This window comes from Camellia sinensis, chromosome 10, assembly GCF_055761805.1.
Source record: "Camellia sinensis isolate YWXY chromosome 10, ASM5576180v1, whole genome shotgun sequence".
Lineage (NCBI taxonomy): Eukaryota > Viridiplantae > Streptophyta > Magnoliopsida > Ericales > Theaceae > Camellia > Camellia sinensis.
The window spans coordinates 140,355,292-140,377,840 of NC_138970.1; the positions used below are offsets into that span (position 1 = coordinate 140,355,292).

Sequence of the window (22,549 nt, forward strand, 5' to 3'; positions counted from 1 at the left end):
TTCAGAAAAGCACTTTTCACATCCATTTGAAACAATTTAAAGCCAAGAAAACATGCAACACCAAGTAAAATACGAATAGATTCGAGACGTGCAACTGGGGCAAACGTCTCATCATAGTCAACACCCTCTACTTGTGTGTAGCCTTGAGCAACCAACCTAGCTTTGTTCCTAACAACTATACCATGCTCATCAGATTTATTTTTAAAGATCCACTTGGTACCTATCACATTCATGTCTCTAGGTCTAGGAACTAGAGTCCATACTTTGTTACGTTCAAATTGACCTAACTCTTCATGCATAGCATTGACCCAACTATCATCTAGCAAGGCCTCTTTAAAATTCTTAGGTTCAATTAAAGAAACATAACACATATGTGATACCTCATCCCGAATCTGTCTTCGGGTTTTCATTCGATCCGAGACATTTCCAATCACCTGTTGAGCTGGATGATTCAGTTTCACCCTAGCTGATGGTTTAAGCTCAGGACTTGCGGTGACAGGGGCAACAGGAGTGATGTCCCTGGGAGCACTCTTTGGGCTTGACCTTACCTGTGAAAATGGTACTGTCACCATTTCTTGTGATGGGTCTGCACCTTCTCCTTGATTTTGTGATTCCATGTCCAAGATTGGAGACTCATCATTATCATCCTCATTTGTTGCTGGAGTAGGTGCACCTGTGTCATCTATAACCACATTGATAGATTCCATTAAAGATGAAGTTCGCAGGTTATAGACTCTAAAAGCTCTACTAGTGGTTGAATACCCTAGAAAAATACCTTCATCACTTCGGGAGTCAAATTTGCCCAAGGGCTCTCTATCTTTGAAGATGTAACACTTACTCCCAAAAGTTTTGAAGTATTTTACATTAGGTTTCAAACCCTTCCACAATTCCTATGGAGTTTGTAAAGTGCCGGGCCTTAGATACACGCGATTTATGACATAAACAGCAGTATTTAAGGCTTCAGCCCAAAATTTAGGAGGAAGTTTCTTACTAAGGAGCATGACCCTAGCCATTTCTTGAACAACCCTGTTCTTCCTCTCAACAACTCCATTTTGTTGTGGAGTAATAGGAGCAGAAAATTCATGCTTGATTCCATGCATATCACAAAAATCCGAAAACAACCTATTTTCAAATTCACGACCATGATCAGTTCGGATTCTTATGATATGCCCAATGGAAGCACCCTGTTCATTTTGGATTTTAGGGACTAAGGCCTGGAAAGCATCAAACGTATCAGATTTTTCCCTTAAAAAATTTACCCACGAAAATCGAGTAAAATCATCAACAGTTAAAAAAATGTATCTTTTACCTCCGATGCTTTTAGTGCGAGTAGGGCCCATTAAATCCATGTGAACCAATTCAAGAGGACGTTTGGTTGTAAAGCTGTTCACCTTTTTATGAGGAGCACGGGTTTGCTTGCCAAGCTGACATGGTCCACACACATGGCTCAAATTCTTACCTAGTTTAGGTATTCCCCTCACAAGCTCTTTGTTGGCTATCTTAGTTAGGTCATTAAAATTCATGTGACCTAATCTTTGATGCCACAAATCAATGTTACTAATGATGGCAGAGTGACAAGTGAGATCATTAGTAGTAACAATCCCATAGCAGTTATCAGATGTGCGGACCCCATGTAAGACAGTATTTCTCTTTTTATCCAAAATTTCACATTTATTTTTTGAAAACAATACTTCATGATGGGAATCACACATTTGACTAATGCTTAAAAGATTTGCTTTAAGACCATCAACTAGTAGAACATTATCTAGCTTGGGAAGACCAGTAACACTGATAGATCCCTTACCAATGACTCTCGAAGTGCCGCCATCTCCAAACGTAACAATTCCTCCTTCATATTTTTCAAGGGAGGTGAAGTAGGATTTGTTACCGGACATATGACGAGAACACCCACTGTCAAGATACCACATGTGTGAATCACGTGCTTTTAGAGCAGTGTGAGCAACAAAACAAGTCAAATCCTTTTTTCTAATCCAAATCTTTTTAGTCTTGGTGTTCAGCCTAGACATGTAAGGTTGTCTCCTAACCCAAAAAGTATTAGAATTTCTACCCTTTTGAGACACCTTACCAAACAGTTCAAAACAGTAAGGACGAATGTGGCCATACCTACCACAGTGATGACAAATAAAAACCGGTTTTACCTCCTTTTTGTTGATTTTACCAGCTTTAGGTAGACAGAGAGAGAGATCAGTCTGGTCTACCTTCAATTTTCCCTTTGCTTGAATCTTCTTGTCATGTGAAGTAGAGGCCTGACCCTTGTGAGCTGTTGCACCATAGCCTAACCCGCTTTTGTCGCAACCCATTTGTTGAGACCCGAGGATGTCTTCTAAAGATTTGGAACCTTTGTTCCACATGGCAATAGTGGCTCTAGCAACCCGAAGCTCTTCATCCTTTTGACCGACTATCTCTTCCAATCTGGCTTGTGACAGCTCAAGACTTTTAAGCTTTTCTTCATATGTGGAATACACCGTCAGAAGTTCATTCCTTTCAGTTTCACAGGATAGTAATTTACCACATAAGTCTTGCCTATCACTCGAGATCTTGACGATATTCTGCTTTGCTGCTACAAGTTCTTCTTTCAGTCTGACATTCTCACTCTCACATGTCTTTAGCTTGAGGGAGAGTTTGTCGTTGAGTTTGGACAGATTCAAAGATTCCTCGTACAGCTTTTCGTAGGCTTGTTGTAGTTCATCGCCATTGATCTCATCATTATCCTCAGATGTTTCATCATCCTCTTTTTGCTCTTCATTCTCCTTGACCTCATCCAGTCTAGCAACTAAGACAGGAAGGTTGCTGGATGATAGTGAAGGCGAATTTCCTCTTTCATGGAATTGGCTCAGAATTTCCCATGCCTCTTTAGCCTTTGTGCAACGAACAACCCGTTGCTGTTCTTCAGCAGAAATTGCTCTACGAATAGTGCTAAGGGCTCTCAGATTGCTCGGACTGTCAACACTTTCTGTATCTTCTTCAATGGCCTGCCAGCCTTCTGGATCAAAGGCTCTCAGAAAAGCCCTCATTCTGATTTTCCAAAACAGATAGTTAGCCCCATCAAAGGTGGGAGCATGATGCAGGTTCTGGCCACGAGCTGATTCCAAAGGCTTTGGAATAGGTTGAGAAACCGTGGCCCAAAATGCCATGAATGCACTATCCCCATCTTCACCGGATTCAGGTTCTTCGGGTTCTTGCTCCGACCCGCTTTCATCATCCCAAGTTACGGTGTAGACTTTCTTCCGATTCTTTTTCGAAGGGCATTCAAGAGACATATGGCCAAACCCTTGGCATTCATAACACTTGACCCCTGATCCCCTTACAATCTTTTTTTCAGTAGTTTGAGCAAATTTTGGTGGAACAGTTTTGGGTTTGTCATTACTCTTATCTTTTGAAATAGGGGCTCTGAAATTCGGCTTCTTTTTTAAAAAAATTTTAAACTGTTTTGTAATCATAGCCGTCATCTCAGACTCTAAATCAAATTCAGTCTCCGGAGGTTTTGCAGTCTCATGGGCACTCATGAAAGCCATATTATCTTTTTGCTTTTTCTTAGAAATTTGGTGGGCTTCATAAGTCTGCAAATTTCCAACCAATTGATCGAGCTTGAGGGTATCAACATTCTGAGCCTCCTCAATGGCTGTCACCTTTGGTTGGAACCTCTCGGGAAGGGACCTCAAAATTTTTCCAACAACTTTTGCTTCCGGGATTTTCTCACCGAGAGTGAAACAGGAATTCACGATATCACTGAGTTTTGCATAAAATTCATCGAACGTCTCATCGTCGCGCATAAAAAGGGTTTCAAAGGCGGACGTGAGACGTTGAAGTTTTGCCCTTTTAACAGAGGTAGTACCTTCGTGAATCGTTTCAAGAATATCCCACGCCTCTTTTGCTATTTCACACGTGCAAATTCGACGGAATTCTTCAGGTGTGACAGAGCAGAAGAGGGAGTTGAGAGCTTTGCTGTTCCAACTCGAATTCTGGTAATCGATTGTGTCCCATTTATCAAGGGGTTTAGGAATATCAATCCCATTAACGGTGATTGTAGGTTCACTCCACCCAAAGATTACGGAGTGCCAAACTTTCTCATCGATGGATTTTAAAAAGGCTCTCATACGAGCTTTCCAATAAGAATAGTTTGTACCGTCAAGTAATGGGGGTCTATGAGTGGAGTTACCTTCACGAATAGAATCCATGATATAATCACACAAAATCACACTCCTATAGTTTTTTAAAAAAAAACAAAGAGTGACCCGCTCTGATACCAATTGAAAATCCTACGTGATTTGTGATTAGATCAAAATTAACTTATTCCAGAACCCAAAAAATTCAAAAACTCTCAACCTAAAATCATCAAACACTTACGAGAGTGATTTTAGTTTGTTTGTTTTTGAGAATAAACAATAAATCGACACAAACGATTTTTTACGTGGAAAAAAAACCACAATTGAAGAACCTTCAATTGTAATCAAAAACCACGGGCGAAACGCCACTATCAATCCACTACTGAAGAACAAAAAGATTACAAAGAAACAATACAAATTACCCAACCCAGTCAATTTGTCTCTGAACCTTCTGTAATTCTTTTCACCACACCTTCGTCACGGAATTGATCCTGAAGTTGATTCCACACCACAACTCCACTTTGTCGAATTAACGACTACGTAGAATCAAACGCCTTTTGAATTCTACGCTTTAATCTTCGGAATCCACCGAAGAGAACTTTCTTGTACCTTAAGAAGCAACCTCCTTGATGTATGAATCTCAATGCATAAGTTCATAACTCTCTCAAGAATATCAAGGAAAACTATCAAAAATCTCCAAAGAAAACTTTAAACACAACCCTAGTTTGTTTAGATCAGATCTAGGAAAAACGTCTGTCACAAAAACACCTTTAACAGCTTTAAATAGAAATCTGGATCCGCGATCTCCGCTCGAGCTCACAACAGCCCGCTCGAGCGGACTGACCAAAAACGGCGTATGAATAAGCTGAGATGCGCTCGAGCGTATGATGATCCGCTCGAGCGGAAAATCGCACCCACCAGTATCTGTGCTTGCCCTGTCAAAATACTGAGACCTGCTAAACTACGCTCGAGCTCAAAAGTCTCCGCTCGAGCGGACAGTACAAAAACACAAAAAAATACTTTTGAATCAACACAAGGTTTTGTCTCCGGATTTGACAACATAGGGACCTAACAGACCTAATTTCTTTTTGTAAATAAAATACAAGAGGTGCTCAACAAAATGAACGATTCAGATTATCGAAATGGAACCCATGGTCCCAAACAGACTGGAGGGGATCCTCCTCCATCATATATATACATAATCGAATACAGTTGTGCCACATACCTAAAAATATTATCCGAAAATTAAATATGTAAAGAAAATTTATTTTACATAAAACTCACAGCACTCTACCTACACCTTATGTTTTACTTTTAGGATAAATTTTGATTGTGTCTTACTTCTATTAGGCTTGAGTTGAAAGGCTCATGGGGCTCAATAGTAATCTCATTTCAATAATCTAAACCGTTTATTTTTTATGGCATTTCATGTATAAAAAATTACATTTATCCAATAATCATAGCATTTTTATTTTATGGTGTTTGTGTCCAAAAAAATGAGTAGTTTATTTTTAAAACATGCTTGTTGTCTATTTTTTTAAAGAGAAACACAATAAAATAAAATTGTTACAATTATTAGATAGACTTAATTTTTTTTGTGAATAATATATATTGAAAATTCTAGAAAATAATGATTTGAGTTATCAAAATATGACCTATAATGAAGCCCACAAACTGCTCAAGTTGTTGAACTTGTGAAAAACCCAACCCATTTAGTTAATCTATACTCAACTATCTAATTACATTATTTGAAGAATTTAAAATATGAAATGGAGTTGGCATTTATAATTGACAGAAAATAAAAGTTAGTATATTTGTTTAAATAAGGAGAAACAACGAGTTAGCCTCAGCTTGAGGGAAGAGTTTGAAAATATCCGTTAAAGAGGCACAACACCAATGCTGTCAATCGCCTCACAAAGCCCACCCCTCTCCCCTTAATTTATTGTTTACAATTAGGTAGTTTAATTTTCACGCAAAAATCATATCAATTCTATCGTAATTAAAAATTTTAAATAAGACTAATTTCTTATCTTTAGTTTATTTAGATCGATACCTGATCTTAATTACTATTCTATGGACCCAATTTTTAATTAAAATATTTTGGTGTTAAAACAACGCATCAGGACTGTAGTTTTGTAGTATAGAATGTGAGTGGTTATGATTGCATACCTTGCTTAAATGATCTCTGCCCTCGTGGCAGGATGTTTATGGTCTCCGCCTTGGGCTTAAGTCCGGCTCGGACCTTCATGTCCGGCCTTGGCTTCATTTCGACCCCCAGCCTTATCTTGGCCATGGTCCTCATCATGGACCAGCGGTATGACTTGTCCCATGTGAGTTGTCCTCCTGGGTTGGCCCTAACTCATGAATGTCAGTCATCTTGGCCCAACATCTGTATTTGGGATATTGAGCCCCTTCATAAAAATATATTATATGTCTCACAAAAGTACGTTACAAAATATATACCATATGCGTCTTTTAAAAAGTACACACGGTAACATTTGTGATCTCGCTAACCTTTCTAATTTTACATCTCTATTAAGTAAAAGATAACTTGGCCCAAACAGTGAAGTCAACAAAATCTCTGTTAAGTAAAAGGTAGCTTGGCCCGAACAGTGAAGTCAACAAAATCTTTACACTACAGGAAATATATGATTTAACGGCGTTTATTTAACGGCGTTTTTTTAAACGCCACTACTTTTAATATTTAAAGGCGTTTTATAAACGTCACATTTTATTTTTATTAAAACGGTACCGTTTAAGTAAAGGAGTCGTTTGAAAAGCGCCTTCAAATGTGTTACAGTGTCTCTCTCTCTCTTCAAACCCTCAAATCTCTCACAACTTATTTGAATCTGAGAAACCCTAGAGCCTCAGAGAAATCGGTCCCTCAAATCTCTCACTCGCTCTCTGTCTCTCTCTCTCTCTAAACCCTTCAGTTCCTTCAACTTGATTCAAACTTCTTCAGCTCGGTGATTCATCATTCGGTCAATCCAATCTCAGAATGATTTTGATTTCAAAGCTCCACCGCCACCGCCACCGCCATCACCATCTGCATCTGCATCTGCATCGTCTACTAACCATATGCACGATTTCGATTTCGATTTCAATCTAATCTCAGTTTCGTCGATTCTTCTCTCTCTCGATCTCTGTCTCTGTCTCCCTCTCTCTCGATCTCTCAATCTCTCTGGATCTCTCGCACAATTTTATTCTCTACGTACACATTATTTGTACTTTTTTTTGGAAATTTTTTTTCTCCTAAAATCTCTCTATACAAGTATATATATGAATTTATATATGTATCTCTATGTATTGATTGAATAATCATCCTTATCTGGACCTATTCCAGACAGTGGCTCGTTTTCACTATTCACTCCCATCAGGTTTCTTGTTAGAGAGATTGTTGTTCTGTAGTGTCCTTGAATGATTGATGTAAAATGCTATGCTAATTTTTTGTGTACCTTCTGCAGTTTTGCTAATAACATAAATCTATGTGGACCGGTTACTGGGAAACCCTGTCCTGGATCTCCACCATTTGCCCCTTCTCCATTTGTTCCACCATCAACAATCTCTTCTCCAAGTAATGTCTGTTATTGTGGCTGATACTGCTATTCATTGTTTGGCTCAATGAATTTTACTTTGGTTTTTCTTCCCATTTGGTCATCATGGACAAAGAAAACTTTTCTATGCTACTGTTATTTTCTGGAAGCAGTCTATTAACTGCACAGATCCATAATTAAGAATTTAGTTTGCCGGTGTTACCCCAAAAGTTGTGTGAGTTAATGCCTACTAGCTTTATTTGAAGTACCTAATAGTTAATAGGATTTAAAGTATGAGGTCCAATGTTTGGCTTGACTGGTAAGTTGAACCTTCTACCTCAAAGAATTCATTGCTTTCAATGTCTTATGAAAACTGATACTGCATTGACATTCTTACTTGATAAGGGAAAGGACAGCTTTTTTATTTTTATATTTGTAGTTTTCCTAACTTGATGTGAAATGTTAGTAGATAGCTATTTTAGATTAATTGCTTGACTCTGTGGCTGTTGATAAGTGTGTATTGAGATTGATTTGTTAGCTTTCTTAGTGAAGGGATTAGTTTTGTTGGTCATCCTGACAAAACCCGTAAACTTACTATCAAGAGGACCTTGACTTTTTGTTCTTGTTCTTGAACTAGGACAGCCCACGTTTATAGAAAATGAGTGTATGTGCCAGTGTCAGGTTTGGGAAAGTACATTTATATAATAATTACACCAGAAACTGGGGCATTTATGCTGTATGTGCCAGTGTAGAATCACGGGTAAAGATGCTTTCAGCTGCTGCTTTCTTCATCATCTGCCTCCTCTTTCTTCTTTTTTGTTGGTTTGAATTTTAAGGTGTTAAAATATATCAGTGCATTCTTTTAATTGGTTTGTATGAATTTGTGATAATCAATATATTATACATGGGTTCGTTTAATTGGATTGTCAAATCCCCTCTGGTTGGGCATCCAGCAATATTGACTTGTGATACACTGATACAGTATTGTTGTTCAAGCCTGCCATGGCTCTCATTATAATCAGAGAGTTCTGCTGTATGACAGAACAAGAACAAATAATCAATGCATTCTTTTTGATGCACCAGTGATATTATATCTCTGAACTGTGATACAAAATAGGACTTCTATTAGATTTTGCTGACTTCTGTCCAACATCAGCTTGAATTACACTACTACAGTCATGCTAGGCGGTTCTGGATTTAGAGTGAAGGCATATGGATGTCACTACCTAAGAAATTGTAACTATCACAAAATGTTGACTGATTGAATAGTTTAAAAAAAATGGACTTTGTAATCTAATGTAATAACAGGCTGGCTTACGCTATTGTCTCCCATGTCCTAGAATTATGACCCAGTGATTTCTGTTTTGAGTTTTTATCCAAGCTTATTTGTTTTAACTTCTTTTTTTTTTTCACTGTTACATTGTTCATTTAATTTTATTTTTTTTTCATGGTTTTGCTCTCTCTATTTTTTTTCCCTTCTAGGTACCCAAAGGATGGGACAAGCTTTATGTCTCTTTTCTCTCCACAGAAACGGGGAAAGCTGTCAGCAAATCAGGGAAAGCATCAGTACGGAATGGGACGTGTCGATGGACAGAGACTTTGTCAGAGTCTGTCTGGATTTCACAGGATGAAGCTCCAAAGGAATTTGAGCAATACTTATTCAAGCTAGTCGTTTCGATGGTTGATGCCTATGTTGATTACCATTGTGTCTTTCAATATCGTTTTAATTAAGATTTGACAAGCTGTGTGCCAACCATCATTTTTTCTCACTGGGTTCCTCTTCATGGTCTTAGCAATTGATAACATCAAAAGCATAACGGTTGGATTTTTGTATGAGGAAGTTTGATGCTTTTTTACTTTTCACAAAATCTTTTGTAGCTTAATTTCGATACTATATTCTTTTCTTCTCCTTCATTTTTTTTTTCCATTTATTTTATGGAACTATTTGTCAATTCACCACATTGGTTTTCTAGGTGCACTGTGGAATGAGGGGCAGTCTTCAACCTCCTTGTAATGCTGTTGGTTTTATTTAGCATGCTTTTGCAGCCTAAATTGCTTCTCAAGTGTATTTATTAAATTCGATACATGTCAAGGTGCAATCACATGATCGATCTTTTGTTGATTTGTGTTATATTACTACAATTTGTTGCTTGCCTACATTTTGCAGGGCCACAGGCAAAGGGTATTTTGGTGGTCCATATCATCCTTCCCTCTACTAATTTCAGGCTATGTTTTAAAGGTGTTAGGTATGCTGTCTAACTTTAGCATCTGATTTGCAATCCTAATACTTTAAGTACTCCATTGTTCTCCTCTAACTGCAAGGTATGCTTGATTCTTCCAGGTATTTCTTTTTCTAAACCACTTTACACTTTGAGCTATATGTGCATTACTGCAGGAGCATCAGGATTCCTCTTAACCATCATCTTTTACATAGTAAGTCGATTCTATGTTCATTTATATACATATATTATATTTGTATTTGTAATTATATATATATATATATATATTCAGCGGATGGGAATGAATGCTCTCATTATTTATGCTTTGGGTGCTTGTGACCTCTTTCCGGCAGCTTTGTAAGGTTTCTATTGGCATTCACCAGAAAACAATCTTTTAATCATATTTTGGAGCAGTGTGGCAGGTCTGTAAATCTCCTTTGTTAGAAAAATATTCTTCAGTGCTTAGTGCAATGACTGAGATGAGTTTCTTCATTTATTTATTGGTTGTTGTCCCTTGTTATTTGTTTATTTTTTAAATTAATTCCTTGCTGTCTATGCTCATGGGGCCACCTTTTTTTTTTTTTTTGGGGGGGGGGGTGACCTTCATATTAATATTCTTTGGTTGTCTTTGTACCCAAGAAAAAGGAAAAAAAAAATTTTAATTGTTGTCACATGTTGAGTGCATTCTTCTCTTTTCCCTAAATTTTCGTGCCTCCTCATTTTCATCTCCTTCATTAAAACAGCTATTTCTTATCTTTCTCTGCTGGCAAAAAAAATAATTTTATTCTGTACCAGAAAAGAAAAGGAAATAAAAAATAAAATCATTTGTCAGTTTGATCTATTGCTCTTGTGGGTCTGCGTAACTGATTAGAAATTTCAGTCACCAGTTTGATTTATTGCTCACGGGGAAGCACAGATGATATCTAATAATGTGTAATAACTCTTTGTTCCTTGTTTTGTTGCCTTTTTTAAGACCATTTCGACTGGGTAGTTGGTTCTTACTGGGGGCTCTGTTTTTCATTGCTTGTGTAGATGGCAATCCGCGCTGATTTGATGGATGCTCATTTGTATGCGTACAAGAGGTTTGAGGTTTTGTTCTTTTCTTCAAAGTGATCTTTTAATTCATTCATTCTAAAATCTATCTATTATTTACTCAAGTTTGCTTGTTTCTCTAAAAGGTCTGTTCTGCAAGAAATACTTGATCAAAAAGAAACTTTTCAAAGCTTAAGACAGGACTTGAACTTTATCTTTTCTTTGATCAATGCCACCAATTTACATCGTTTGGAAGTGAACATCAACAATTTTGGCTGCAAGTTTCCAGAATACATCGGTAATCTCTCAAGAAACCTTGAATATTTGAATCTAGACCACAATCATATATTCGAAAGCATTCCACCCGGGATTGTACACAGGGAATACTAGTCATTTAGTATCACCAAGTCTGATAGGTTGCTTTTTTTTTCGTCAATATAATGAGGTTTTGTATAGATAACATCACCTTACTGTATTTTTCCTTTATTTTTATTTATTTTTTATTTTCATCTCTCTTTTGGGTAGGTTAAGTGTTTTATACTATTGTTGCAGTTAATTTTATACTTCTTTTCACTATTATTTTGTTATAGGTTAAGGTATGATTTTGTTTTGTACACAGGGATTCTACTATTGTTGCAGTTAATTTTATACTTCTTTTCACTATTATTTTGTTATAGGTCTTTTTTCTGTTCATGTTTTGCATGGTACAAACTTTAGTTGAAGAAGTTTGAATTAGTGATGTTTTCTTGTATCAAAAAAGAATCTTGTGTCTTAACTTGTGCTATATCTTGATATGTTTCTTTCATGTAGACGGTTGGAGCAGAAGCATTGAGGATTGGTGTAAATGGGCCATGGGTCACTAAATCATACCTTGAAATGATTCTTGAAAGTAGAGGTTGAGAAACGGCATAATTTCGTTATTGTTTTTACCCCATCTGTATTCCATACAATTGTTTGGTTCCTTTTGCCTTTCGTCTTTCATATCAGTTATTCTCTTTTCAATTAATCCCCATCTGTATTCCATACAATTGTTTGGTTCCTTTTGCCTTTCGTCTTTCATATCAGTTATTCTCTTTTCATATCAGTTATTGGTATGTTTTCTCAACCAGCAGAAAGTAAAATTTCTCATGCCAGCATTATTGTTAAGTGAACTTTGCCTTGGGTGTGTTATCTATTCTTCATTTATCTTGACTCCTTTCATGAAACAGCTACAGATCCTTCTTCTTTCAGGGATAGCCTGCAGCTTGTTCCAATGCCTGATTCATATGACTTGGATAGGGGATTGCTTCTTGCTGTTCAAGCAATACAGGTAACGGTTATTAGATAAGTAGGGAGGAAAACTTTTAGACTTTGGAGCTTCAAGTCTATGGGAGTCTTTTGTCTTTTAGTCAGATCCAAACTTCAGGACTGTCTTTTATTTCAGGCTTTGTTGGAGAATAAAGGTCTTCCAGTTATAGTTGGAATTGGTAATCTCTCTCTCTCTCTCTCTCTCTCTCTCTCTCAAACTGGTCTGAATGCGATTGCCAAAAAAGCCGACTGTTTTTGACTTTTTAGCTAAGACTTGAGAAGAAAAATTATATAGTGCTCTTGGGACAAATATATATGGTGTCCTAATTTGTTTTACTAGATTAAAATAAGGGGGAATTACTTGACAGTGGGGTAGAGAAAAAAAAATTGCAAAAATATGAAAGGTGAATCTGTGGTAGGGTGCAAGCGAAAAACTGTGGAGGTGCAAACTTGCACCCCTCTATATTTGTGTATTTTCTTTTTATCTATCTAACTGTTAAGTAATTCCCCTCTATATTTGGGTTGGGGAGCCTCAGGTTTATCTACACTTGATACTATTTGGTATTTACAATCCCAATTAGTTACATATGTTTAATGGTTGGTTTGTTACTTCTTTTTTTTTTTTCTTTTTTTTTTTTTATCACTTTTTTGAATTTGCAGTCACTTCTGATACAAGGAAAAGGACAGTTCAATTGCTCTACTCCTGGTATACAAGCCGATCTTTGTAATGCTACAAATCCTGAATGCTCTCCTTATGTTCTCAGGGTTATTCCTGGAAAAACATACTGACTACGGATTGGTAGCTTAACTGCTTTAGCAGCTCTCAGTTTCGAAATAGAGGTAATTTATTTTTTTAACATAGATTTGAACAACCACATTCTAAACCATTTCTTTTTTGCCGATCTTTGTTTCCTTGTTTTGCAATATCATAGATTTGACTTCTTTTTTATATTTTTGGCAGGCCACACCTTTACTTCTGACAGTGGCAGTTGTTGAGCTCAGTGATATTGCATTCACAGTGGGTTCCCTTTGTCCCTGTCCATGTTAGGTGTATACATTCAAAGAGCTTGAGGATTTTGTAGTTAGTATTTTAGTGATAATTTGATGCCCATTTTCGGATTGACTCTATACCAGCAGTTTTTGGTGTTACTCGAGACCCTTCCGTAGTTTTCACATCTAATTTCTTTGCCATCTTAGGTAACTCTTGGTCTTCATTCTTCTGATATCTCTCAAAAGTAATTATAACTCTTGCGTGTACACCACTTAGCTACTTTCTACCTGTGAGCATGCTTTACTTTTGACATTATTCTACAAAATCTGGAAACCTTTTGAAACTGGTTTTTTCAATTCTATTTCACCAATTTATATTTATTTGCTTTTGTCTTCAATTATATGTTACTATTGGGGAAAACATGTTTGTTATTTTCTTGTTTTCGGTGATAAATGTGGTTACTTGCATGTATGTAAATAAATATATCTGTTAAGACCTTAAGTGAGGTAACTAGTGTTCAAAGGGTGTTGTCTATTTAATTGCAGTAGATGTCTGTAGAACCTGCTGGTACACTTCAGAAATGTGTGATCTTTTCTTTTAGTGGGCTTGAAATTTATTTTGCTAGTTTTTTCTTTTGTTCATGCGATGACAGATGGCTTGTTAAGCTTTTTGTAGCAAGCTATGCTATTACGTATGAGTGGCTATGTAGTGTCAGTGTCAATGTATTGCTTCTTATCAGTCCCTACCTCTCATGAGGGAAATTATTCAGCTTCTCTTATTTTCTTTTCTACGCCCTTGAATTGTCAGAGCAGAAATTGAAGGACTGAGGAGAGTTATATAGATAAATAACAAAATTATATCTTCACTTCAGCTTCATTATACAATACAATATGCTCGACCTATGTTACCTGGAACACAATCATTTCTGTACAAGGACTGGGAACCATAACACAATACACTACATGCTTTAAAATATGGTACAATAGATAAATCTGTTTGGTTGCTACCTCCTTGAACAAGACTGAAGATCTGCAAACCGTTGCCACTCCCCCCTTCTTCCTTTCCTCATGTGCGACTCTCTCTCTCTCTCTCTCTCTCGTGGGGTTGAAGAGCGAGAAGAAAGAATGATGATGACCGGATTGCACACTGTTGCTGATGTTTTTTGCATTGGGTGGGATCAATTTTGGGATGGAAATACGTAAGAGCATGAGGCAGAGTTCTTGAGATTATGGTTTACACGTGTTTAGTTGACTCTGGTGCTTAATTAATTTAGGTTTTTATTTTCAGGAGACTGCCCATGAAAAGAGCCAAAAGTACAAGGAATGAAAATCTGTCATCATGAGGCAGAGTTCTTTTGAACTTTTCAACAAATGGTTGGTTGGGCCCATATAAGATAATTGTGGCATTTTCTCAGAATGATGCTTGTCCTTCAGCTTTTCAACATTTCTCTTAACCTTATTTGCCCATCCACACCGTGTTATCTGATTGTTAAATAAGTATTTTATTTATTTATTATTATTATTATTTTTAAAACTCTGTTTGTGCTTGTGTGCATGTTTGTGTGGCTCAGGAAAAAAATTGCAGAAAGGGAAGGTTTTACCCCTTCTAAACTGCAAGGAAAACGTGTTATTGAACTTGGGGTAGGATGTGGAGTGGCTGGTTTTGGTGAGTGTCTTCTGTTTTTGCATAATTTCTGATATGAATGTTATGTAGGGATGGCTCTAGTTTACTGTGATCTATTGCGAGGGGAATAGCTTAGTGTTTAGTGGTGTGGTTTTCAGGCATGGCATTGCTAGGATGCGACGTAGTCTCCACAGACCAAACTGAGGTTTTGCCATTGCTAATGAGAAATTGTGAGCGTAATGCATCAAGGATCATGCAAATGAATCCTGGTTCAGGTGTGCTTACAAGTTTCTGGTCTTTCCTTTTTCCTTACTTCTCTCTGAATTCAATTTCTTATCTAAATGACCATCATATATAATTGGTGTTCAACTGATATCGGCAAAGTTGTCAAATGTCATTGCTTTCTTACCTACTGTGGTAAAAAAAATTTACCGTTCTCTTACGTGAAAATTTTGTTTCATGTAGATTCCTTTGGTTCCATCCAGGTTGCAAAGTTGAGCTGGGGTAATGTGGATCAAATAAAGGCTGTTGATCCACCGTTTGACTACATCATTGGCACTGATGTTGTAAGTTTCGTTAAATAGGATTCGCTTATGCTTTTGTCATATCCTTTGCAGATGTCGAAATTAAGTCATTCAGACTTCAAATTTCTTAACGTAGGTTAGATAAATGAATGTATTACATGTTTGCATTATTCATCAATAACATTTCAACTAAGCAAAAGGATTTCAAAATTTTGTACTAGGTTTATGCAGAGCATCTCTTGGAACCACTTTTGCAGACAATGCTTGCGTTGTCCGGACCAAAAACCACTATTCTGGTAACTGTTCTCCAGCTACAAGTACCTTTTTGCTTCTTAATCTTTTTATCTGTTTCAAAACCATTTAACAGCTGAACTCATTTGTTTAGCCAAATTTTCATGTAGTTGGGGTACGAGATTCGTTCTACAAATTTGTTTAGCCAAATTATCTGTTTCAAAACCATTTAACAGCTGAACTCATTTGTTTAACAGCGAAGTCTATAAATTGAATAGAATGTTTTGTGGGACGTAATAGATACTAATATAAGTTGCAACATGAAAAGAGATAAAATAAAGTACGTTTAGAACCTGTACGTAACACATTTGTTATAATTTCTTCTAAAAAGCTCTTCCATGCCTTTGCTTTATGGAGAAATCTACACAACTTTGATATCACAATATCAACTGGGTTAATTAATTAGACCGGCTAATAAATTGTTTTAATCGTGTGGTTGTAGGTTCAGTATCTTAGCAGCAGCAGCAGCAGCAATGGAGGTCAAATTGGAGCCACCACCGAAGGCAATCACCTCTCCCTGTCAATGAGCAACAATCAGCAAAGGCCGTTCATCAATCCTCCGCAACTGTTTGCAACTGCTGCAGCATCATCAGGATTCCCACAGCAGATAACTACCCGACCCCAAAATTGGCTACACCAGAAAAATTGATTTTACTCTCTGATGAGACCCTCTTGACCCAACTTTTTGTTTTTTGTTTTTTAAATCTTTATGTAACAAGGCCTTTGGAGTTTGTAAGCATGTAAAGATTAATGCTTTGAGCTTATATTTCTTCATTTGTGTGTTTCTAAAACCGTACATATGCATTATTATTTAGGCTGCCTTCTTATTTATTATTACATCAATAGGTCCTTGTTCATATTAAATTTAAAATTTAAGAAAATTAAAAAAAGGGGATATCACGGCGTTTCTGAAAACGCCACCTAAAACTCTAAAAGCTAACAGTAAGTTTTTTAAAAAGATATGGCGGCGTTTTGAAAACGTCGTTAAAATGATAGTGACGTCATAGTAGCTTTGGTGGGATATTTCGCGGCGTTTTTAAAAACGCCGCCTATAGTCATATAACGACGTTTTTTTAAACGTCATAAAGCTATAGCGACGGCCGCAGCATCGGCGTTTGACATTAAACGTCACAAAAAGAATTAACGACGTTTGTTGTACCTATAGCGGCGTTTTGTAAACGCCGCTAAAAGCAGATTTTCCAGCAGTGTTAGCTTGATAAAAATGCAAGTAAAAAATATATATACTGCCACCTGGGGTGGTGGCCTATTGGAGAATGTAATTATCTCCATAGGGGTGGCTCACCTTCGAATCTTGGGGGTGCGAATCTATTGGATTATTCAGTTGGCTTTCTTCGAGATCTTACACTGTATTTTAGTTGACTCTGGGCTCTTTTATGGCGTATGACTGAGGTGACTGAGCTTCATTGCTGCTTCGATAGTGGGTGGCTAAACCCCATTGATACTTTAGTGGTGGCTCATTTCCTGTAGGTTAGGTTAAATCTGACTAGCAATCGACTAGTCCTGAGTCAAGACCTATGGATACGGTGACGACACCACAAAGCATCCTATTTTTTTTTCCATTGAAAAAAATGAAAAGCAAAAACAAAAATATATAAAAATCAGTGTGTTTGGTTAAAATTTTCTAAATTTAATTTTCTGAAAATTGAATTTTTATTTTTAGTATTTTTTTAGTGAATATTTTTATAATTTTAAAGTAAATTTTATACTTTTTTAGATACACATTACTTAGATGTATCTATAAAATAAAATATTTGTGAAAAAATATTTTAAAAAATTCATAAATATACAAAAATACAAATAAATATATTGAATTTTTTGTATTTTTTTTGTCTTTTTAGTATTTAATAAATTTTTAAAAAAAAATCACAAAAATTAAAATTTTTAAGTGTATTTATGTTAGGTGTATTTAAAAATTTAAAAATTACTTATAATATTAAAAAATTCATTGAAAATAAAAAAAATTAAAAATTAAAAAAAAATGAAATGTGAATTCTAAAAAATAAAACCAAGCCGATTGAATTTTTTTTTTGTTTTTTTTTTTTTTTTTTTTTTTTGAAAGGAATCAATTCCATTGAGTAAATTTGATGCAAGTGAAAAAGATGATTATACTTTTCGCCCAAACAGTGAAGCCAAGAAAGTCTTTAGGTTTATATAAACGCAAGTGAAAAAGAAATATTTTATTTTATTTTATTTTTATAAAAATCAATTCCATTGAGTGAAATCTGGCGCAAGTGAAAAAGATGATTCTACTTTTCCAAATTCTTAAAAATGGCACGTCATTGAATGATTAAAGCGTTTGGGTTGTGTTGGATCGTTTTAATATATTTTTTTTTTTTTTTTTGGTGATCTTTTATTTTGTCTATAAATAGAAGTCATTAACTTAATGGTTAATTAATATTTGGAGGTTTTGAAACTCCATTTTCTTTAGTTTTATAGTTATTATTTTTGGTGTAATTTGTAAGGTCCTAGTGGCTTACATATTATTCCTCTCTTTTACTCATTTCTAAATAACTATTTTTACACTTAAGAGATCACTAATCAAAAAATGATATTTTTCTTGGTAGAGTTTTGGGTTCACCATCTTGTGTAGAGTCGGTCTAAACCATACGACAAGTGGTTAGACTGTTATATCCTAAAGGGGACAAGTCAGAGTTTAGTAACAACTGTATCGGTATTTGGGTTCTTCCTACTGCCGTGGGCTTAATCACCTTAAAAAAAACGAGATATCTGTATCTCAACCTGATCTATTTGTATCTCATTTTTTTTACATTATTCGTCAATAAAATATAATTCTTCAAGTATTTTCATCATCAATTTTACGAAGATCAAAATGGAGCAAGTACCAAAAAAAGCCAATGACAGAATTGGAGATCTCAACAAGCCTTTCAAGTTTAAAGGAGTTCATTTTAAGAAGTCAAAAAGAAAAGTTCTTTTTTATCTCAGCCTTTTGAAAGTTACTTATGTTCTTACCAAGAAGAACCTAAACAAAATCCCAACTGAGGAGATGAATGATGAAGACTATGAGGCACATGAAGCAAAAGTGACTTTATACAATACAGATGAGTATAAATGTCATTTTTATCTCTTAAATTGCCTTGTTGATCAATTTTATAATTACTTTGACACCACTTACACTTTCGCAAAGAAAATTTGAAAAACTTTACAAATTAATTATGATACTAAAGAGGCAGGAGCAAAAAAGTATGTAGTTAGTCAATTTTTTCACTTCCAAGTGGTGGATGAAAAATTTGTTGTGGAGACAGCACAAGATTTCCAAATGATAGTTGCAAAAGTAAGATTTGAAAGCATCAAGATTGGTGGCAACTTGGTAGTTGCAGGACTTGTTGACAAGTTACCGCTATCTTGGAGAGAATTCCAAAAGAACGTGCGCCACAAACAAAAAGAGACTTCTTTAGAGGAGTTGATCACTCGCATCCAAGTTGAAGAGGAAACTAGCGGCCAAGATGCATTGATAACACAAGAGGGTAAAGCCAATTCCACCACAAAGGTAAATTTTGTTTTAGCAAATAATAACTTACCCAAAGGTCAAAATTTCAAGAATGCTTATTTGAAGCCTTATAAAAAGAACATGAAGAATTATGGTAAACCTCACAATAAATGAACTAATCAAAATAAGAACCAATGTTCATCATCTTCACAAAATTTGACATGATTTGTCTGTGGCAAAAATTGGCATATTGCTCGAACTTGCAAATTCCGAAAACATGCACCTTCCCCAAAGGTTAACGTTATTGAGGAGTCATTTGTGGCGATGATTGCAAACATTTTCATGATTAATTATATGGAAGGTTGATGGGCAGATTCTGGTGCTAATAGACATGTTTGTTATGAGAGAGCTTGGTTCAAGGTGTATACTCCTTTTGATAATGAAAAAACGATTATGCTTGGTGACTCTAGTCAAACGAAGATACTTAGGAGTGGTGAGGTTGATCTTAAGTTCACATTTGGACGTGTACTTACTTTAAAAGATGTGTTTTATACACTGTCCATAAGGAAGAATTTGATATCAAGTTATTTGTTGAATAAGACTAGTTTTAAACAAATTATGAAATCTGATCAATATGTGATTATCAAGAAGGGTATTTTTGTGGATAAGGGTTATGCTTGTGATGGGATGGTCAAATTGAATGTTGAAATTAATAAACCATCTATCAATTTGGTTTATATGTTGTCTTCTATTAATTTTTAGCATGCTCGCTTGTGTCATATTAGCAGTAAATATGTGGGAATCATGAGTAGTTTAGGATTAATTCTTCAATTGACAAAAAAATTTAAGAAATGTGAAGTTTGCAGTAAAGTAAAAATTACCTAAGAGGCCTCATAAAAGTGTTGAGAAAAATACTGAATTGCTAAAATTATTTTATACTAATTTGTGTGAGTTTAAAGGAATTTTTACTCGTGGTAGTAACCAATATTTTATCACTTTTATTGATGATTTTTCAAAATATACAAAAGTATATTTATTAAAAAAATAAAAGTGATGCATTTGAGAAATTTAAAAAATTCCTTCTTGAAGTGAAAAATCAATTCGGTAAAAAGATTAAGAGAATTAGATGTGATAGAGGTCACGAGTATGAATCTCTTAGATTCAACTCTTTTGTTCAGTCATTAGGAATTATTCATGAGACTACTCTACCATATTCACCTTCATCTAATGGCGTAGCTGAAAGAAAAAAAATAGAAGGTTAATTGACTTGACGAATGCTTTGCATATTGATTCAAGTGCTCCTTCAAATCTTTGGGAGGAGGCTATTTTGACAGCTTGCCATGTGATAGAGTGACACACAAAAAGACTAAAATTGTACCTTATGAGTTGTGGTGGGGGCATAAACCAAATCTAGGTTATTTGAGGGTTTGAGACTGTTTAGCTTTTGTGAGAATTGTAGATCCTAAACGACCTTAATTGGGTGAATGAGTTACCACTTGTGCTTTTCTTGGGTATGTATTGCATAGTACAACTTATAAATTTTTTGATATAGAAAATAATATTATTTTTGAATCAAGTGATGCTATTTTTCATGAAAATAAATTTCTTTTCAAATTTAGAAATAGTGGGGGGTCAAATATTTTCTGAAAATATTTTATCCATGCCTAGCTCTTCTACTCCATCTCAAGTTTTTTAAGAACAAAAAAAATTCTCAAATCCAATGAAGGAGGAGTAAACGAGCTAGAGTTGAAAAAGTTTTGGTATTGACTATTATCTTTACAATGTAGAAGAAATTTCTCTTACAATGCAAGAAGCTTTATCATTACCTGATGCTATTTTCTGGAGAGAGACTGTAAATGATGAGATAGATTCACTACTTTCAAATAAAACATAGAAACTAGTGGATTCACTTCTAAGTTGTAAAACTATTTGGTGTAAATGGGTCATCTGTAAAAAACTTAAACCGGATGAAACTATAGATAATTATAAAATGAGACTTGTCGCTAAAGGTTTTAAGTAACAAGTTGATCTTGATTTCTTTGATATTTTTTCTCTAATTACTAGAGTTACATCCATTAGACTGTTGATAGCAGTGGCTGCAATTCATGATTTAAAAATTCATCAAATAGATATGAAAACAGCTTTTTTAAATGGAGATCTAGATGAGGAGATTTATATGGACTAACCCAAGGGCTTTGTGGAGCCTGGCCAAAAAAGTAAGATGTGTAAGCTAACTAAATCCCTTCATGATTTAAAGCAAGCTCCTAAATAGTGGCATAAGAAATTTGATTCGTGTATGCTTGAGAATAGCTATAAGATTAATGAATGTGATAAGTGTATATATTATAAAACTTGTGAGAATGCATATGTGATTATTAGCCTATATGTGGATGATCTACTTATCTTTGGCTCTAATTTGCATATTACAAATGAGACTAAAAATATACTTAATAGCCACTTTGATATGTAAGATCTTTGTGAAGCCAATTTTATTTTGGAAATTAAAATTACCAAGACTAATAATGGAATTTTTCTTGATTAAGCGCACTATGTTGAGAAAATTTTAAAGAAATATAATTTTCTAGACTGTAAATATGTTGCTACTCCTTTAATGAAAGCATACATTTATCTACTGTAACAAATGAAAAAGATGTAATTAATCAAAAGTAATATGCTAGCATGATTGGTAGTTTGAGATATGTTATTGACTGTACTAGACCTGGCATTGCATATGCTATGGGAGTACTTAGCAAGTTTACTAGTAAACCAAGTCGAGATCATTGGCTAGCTATGGAAAGAATTATGAAATATTTATCTGGTACCAAAAATTATAGTTTGTTTTATAACAAGTATTCTACGGTACTTGAGGGATATAGTTATGCCAATTGGAACACTTTGTGAAGTGATTCTCTCTCTACCTCGGGTTTTATTTTTACCTTGAATGGTGGTGCTATAAGTTGGAAGTCTAAAAAATAGACTATAATTGCTAATTCTACAATGGAAGCTAAGATGATAGCGTTAGCTTCAACATGTGAGGAAGCGAATTGGTTAAGAGATTTGTTACATGAAATCCCTTTTTGAGAAAAACCAATTCCTCCTATGTTAATTCGTCGTGATAGTACTATTGCTATTAGTAGACTGAACAACCATTTTTATAATGGTAAATCCAGACCTATTAGAAGGAAACATAGTAATGTAAGATCCTATTTGAATAATGACATCATAATTGTGAATTATGTAAAATCTTGTGATAATCTTGTAGATCCGTTAACCAAGGCCTTGGCGAGAGATAGGGTTTGGAATACATCGGGGGGGGGATGGGTTTGAAGCCTATAAAGTCATAAACCATGTATGAAGATACCCAACCTAGGGACTAGAGATCTTGTAATTAGGTTCAATTGGAAGAACGAATCATATGGTGGTTGTAAAAAATGCACTTATTGATATATTGTT

General features: G+C 35.3%; 2 protein-coding genes and 1 long non-coding RNA gene across 11 annotated transcripts; all 3 read left to right on the forward strand.

Moving 5' to 3' along the window:
- The first annotated feature begins 7,493 nt into the window (after window positions 1–7,493).
- On the forward strand, window positions 7,494–11,876 carry LOC114284498 (uncharacterized). Of its 8 annotated transcripts, none has more exons than XR_014342674.1 (7): window positions 7,494–7,701; window positions 9,143–9,906; window positions 10,002–10,093; window positions 10,172–10,301; window positions 10,912–10,968; window positions 11,058–11,209; window positions 11,722–11,876. XR_014342674.1 is itself a non-coding variant. In XM_082892449.1 (7 exons), the coding sequence occupies exons 4-7, from the start codon at window positions 10,040–10,042 to the stop codon at window positions 11,772–11,774; spliced, it is 309 nt and encodes a 102-aa protein (XP_082748575.1). In that variant the 5' UTR covers window positions 7,494–7,701; window positions 9,143–9,753; window positions 9,828–9,906; window positions 10,002–10,039; the 3' UTR covers window positions 11,775–11,876. The 8 variants fall into 8 exon arrangements, 3 of the variants coding, with proteins under 3 accessions (XP_082748575.1, XP_082748574.1, XP_082748572.1); XR_014342671.1 differs by having other exon boundaries at window positions 10,912–10,961; XR_014342672.1 differs by having other exon boundaries at window positions 10,233–10,301; window positions 10,912–10,961.
- A 242-nt stretch (window positions 11,877–12,118) lies between these two features.
- LOC114321993 (uncharacterized) lies at window positions 12,119–14,563 on the forward strand. Of its 2 annotated transcripts, none has more exons than XR_014342677.1 (5): window positions 12,119–12,220; window positions 12,335–12,377; window positions 12,859–13,038; window positions 13,160–14,387; window positions 14,477–14,563. It is a non-coding gene; the product is annotated as an uncharacterized LOC114321993 (long non-coding RNA). The 2 variants fall into 2 exon arrangements; XR_014342676.1 differs by having other exon boundaries at window positions 12,963–13,038.
- Window positions 14,564–14,790: 227 nt separating this feature from the next.
- Window positions 14,791–16,464, forward strand: LOC145801334 (uncharacterized). Its single transcript, XM_082892450.1, has 5 exons — window positions 14,791–14,854; window positions 14,971–15,087; window positions 15,278–15,378; window positions 15,558–15,632; window positions 16,070–16,464. The coding sequence occupies exons 2-5, from the start codon at window positions 14,973–14,975 to the stop codon at window positions 16,274–16,276; spliced, it is 498 nt and encodes a 165-aa protein (XP_082748576.1). The 5' UTR covers window positions 14,791–14,854; window positions 14,971–14,972; the 3' UTR covers window positions 16,277–16,464.
- The last annotated feature ends 6,085 nt before the right edge of the window (window positions 16,465–22,549 follow it).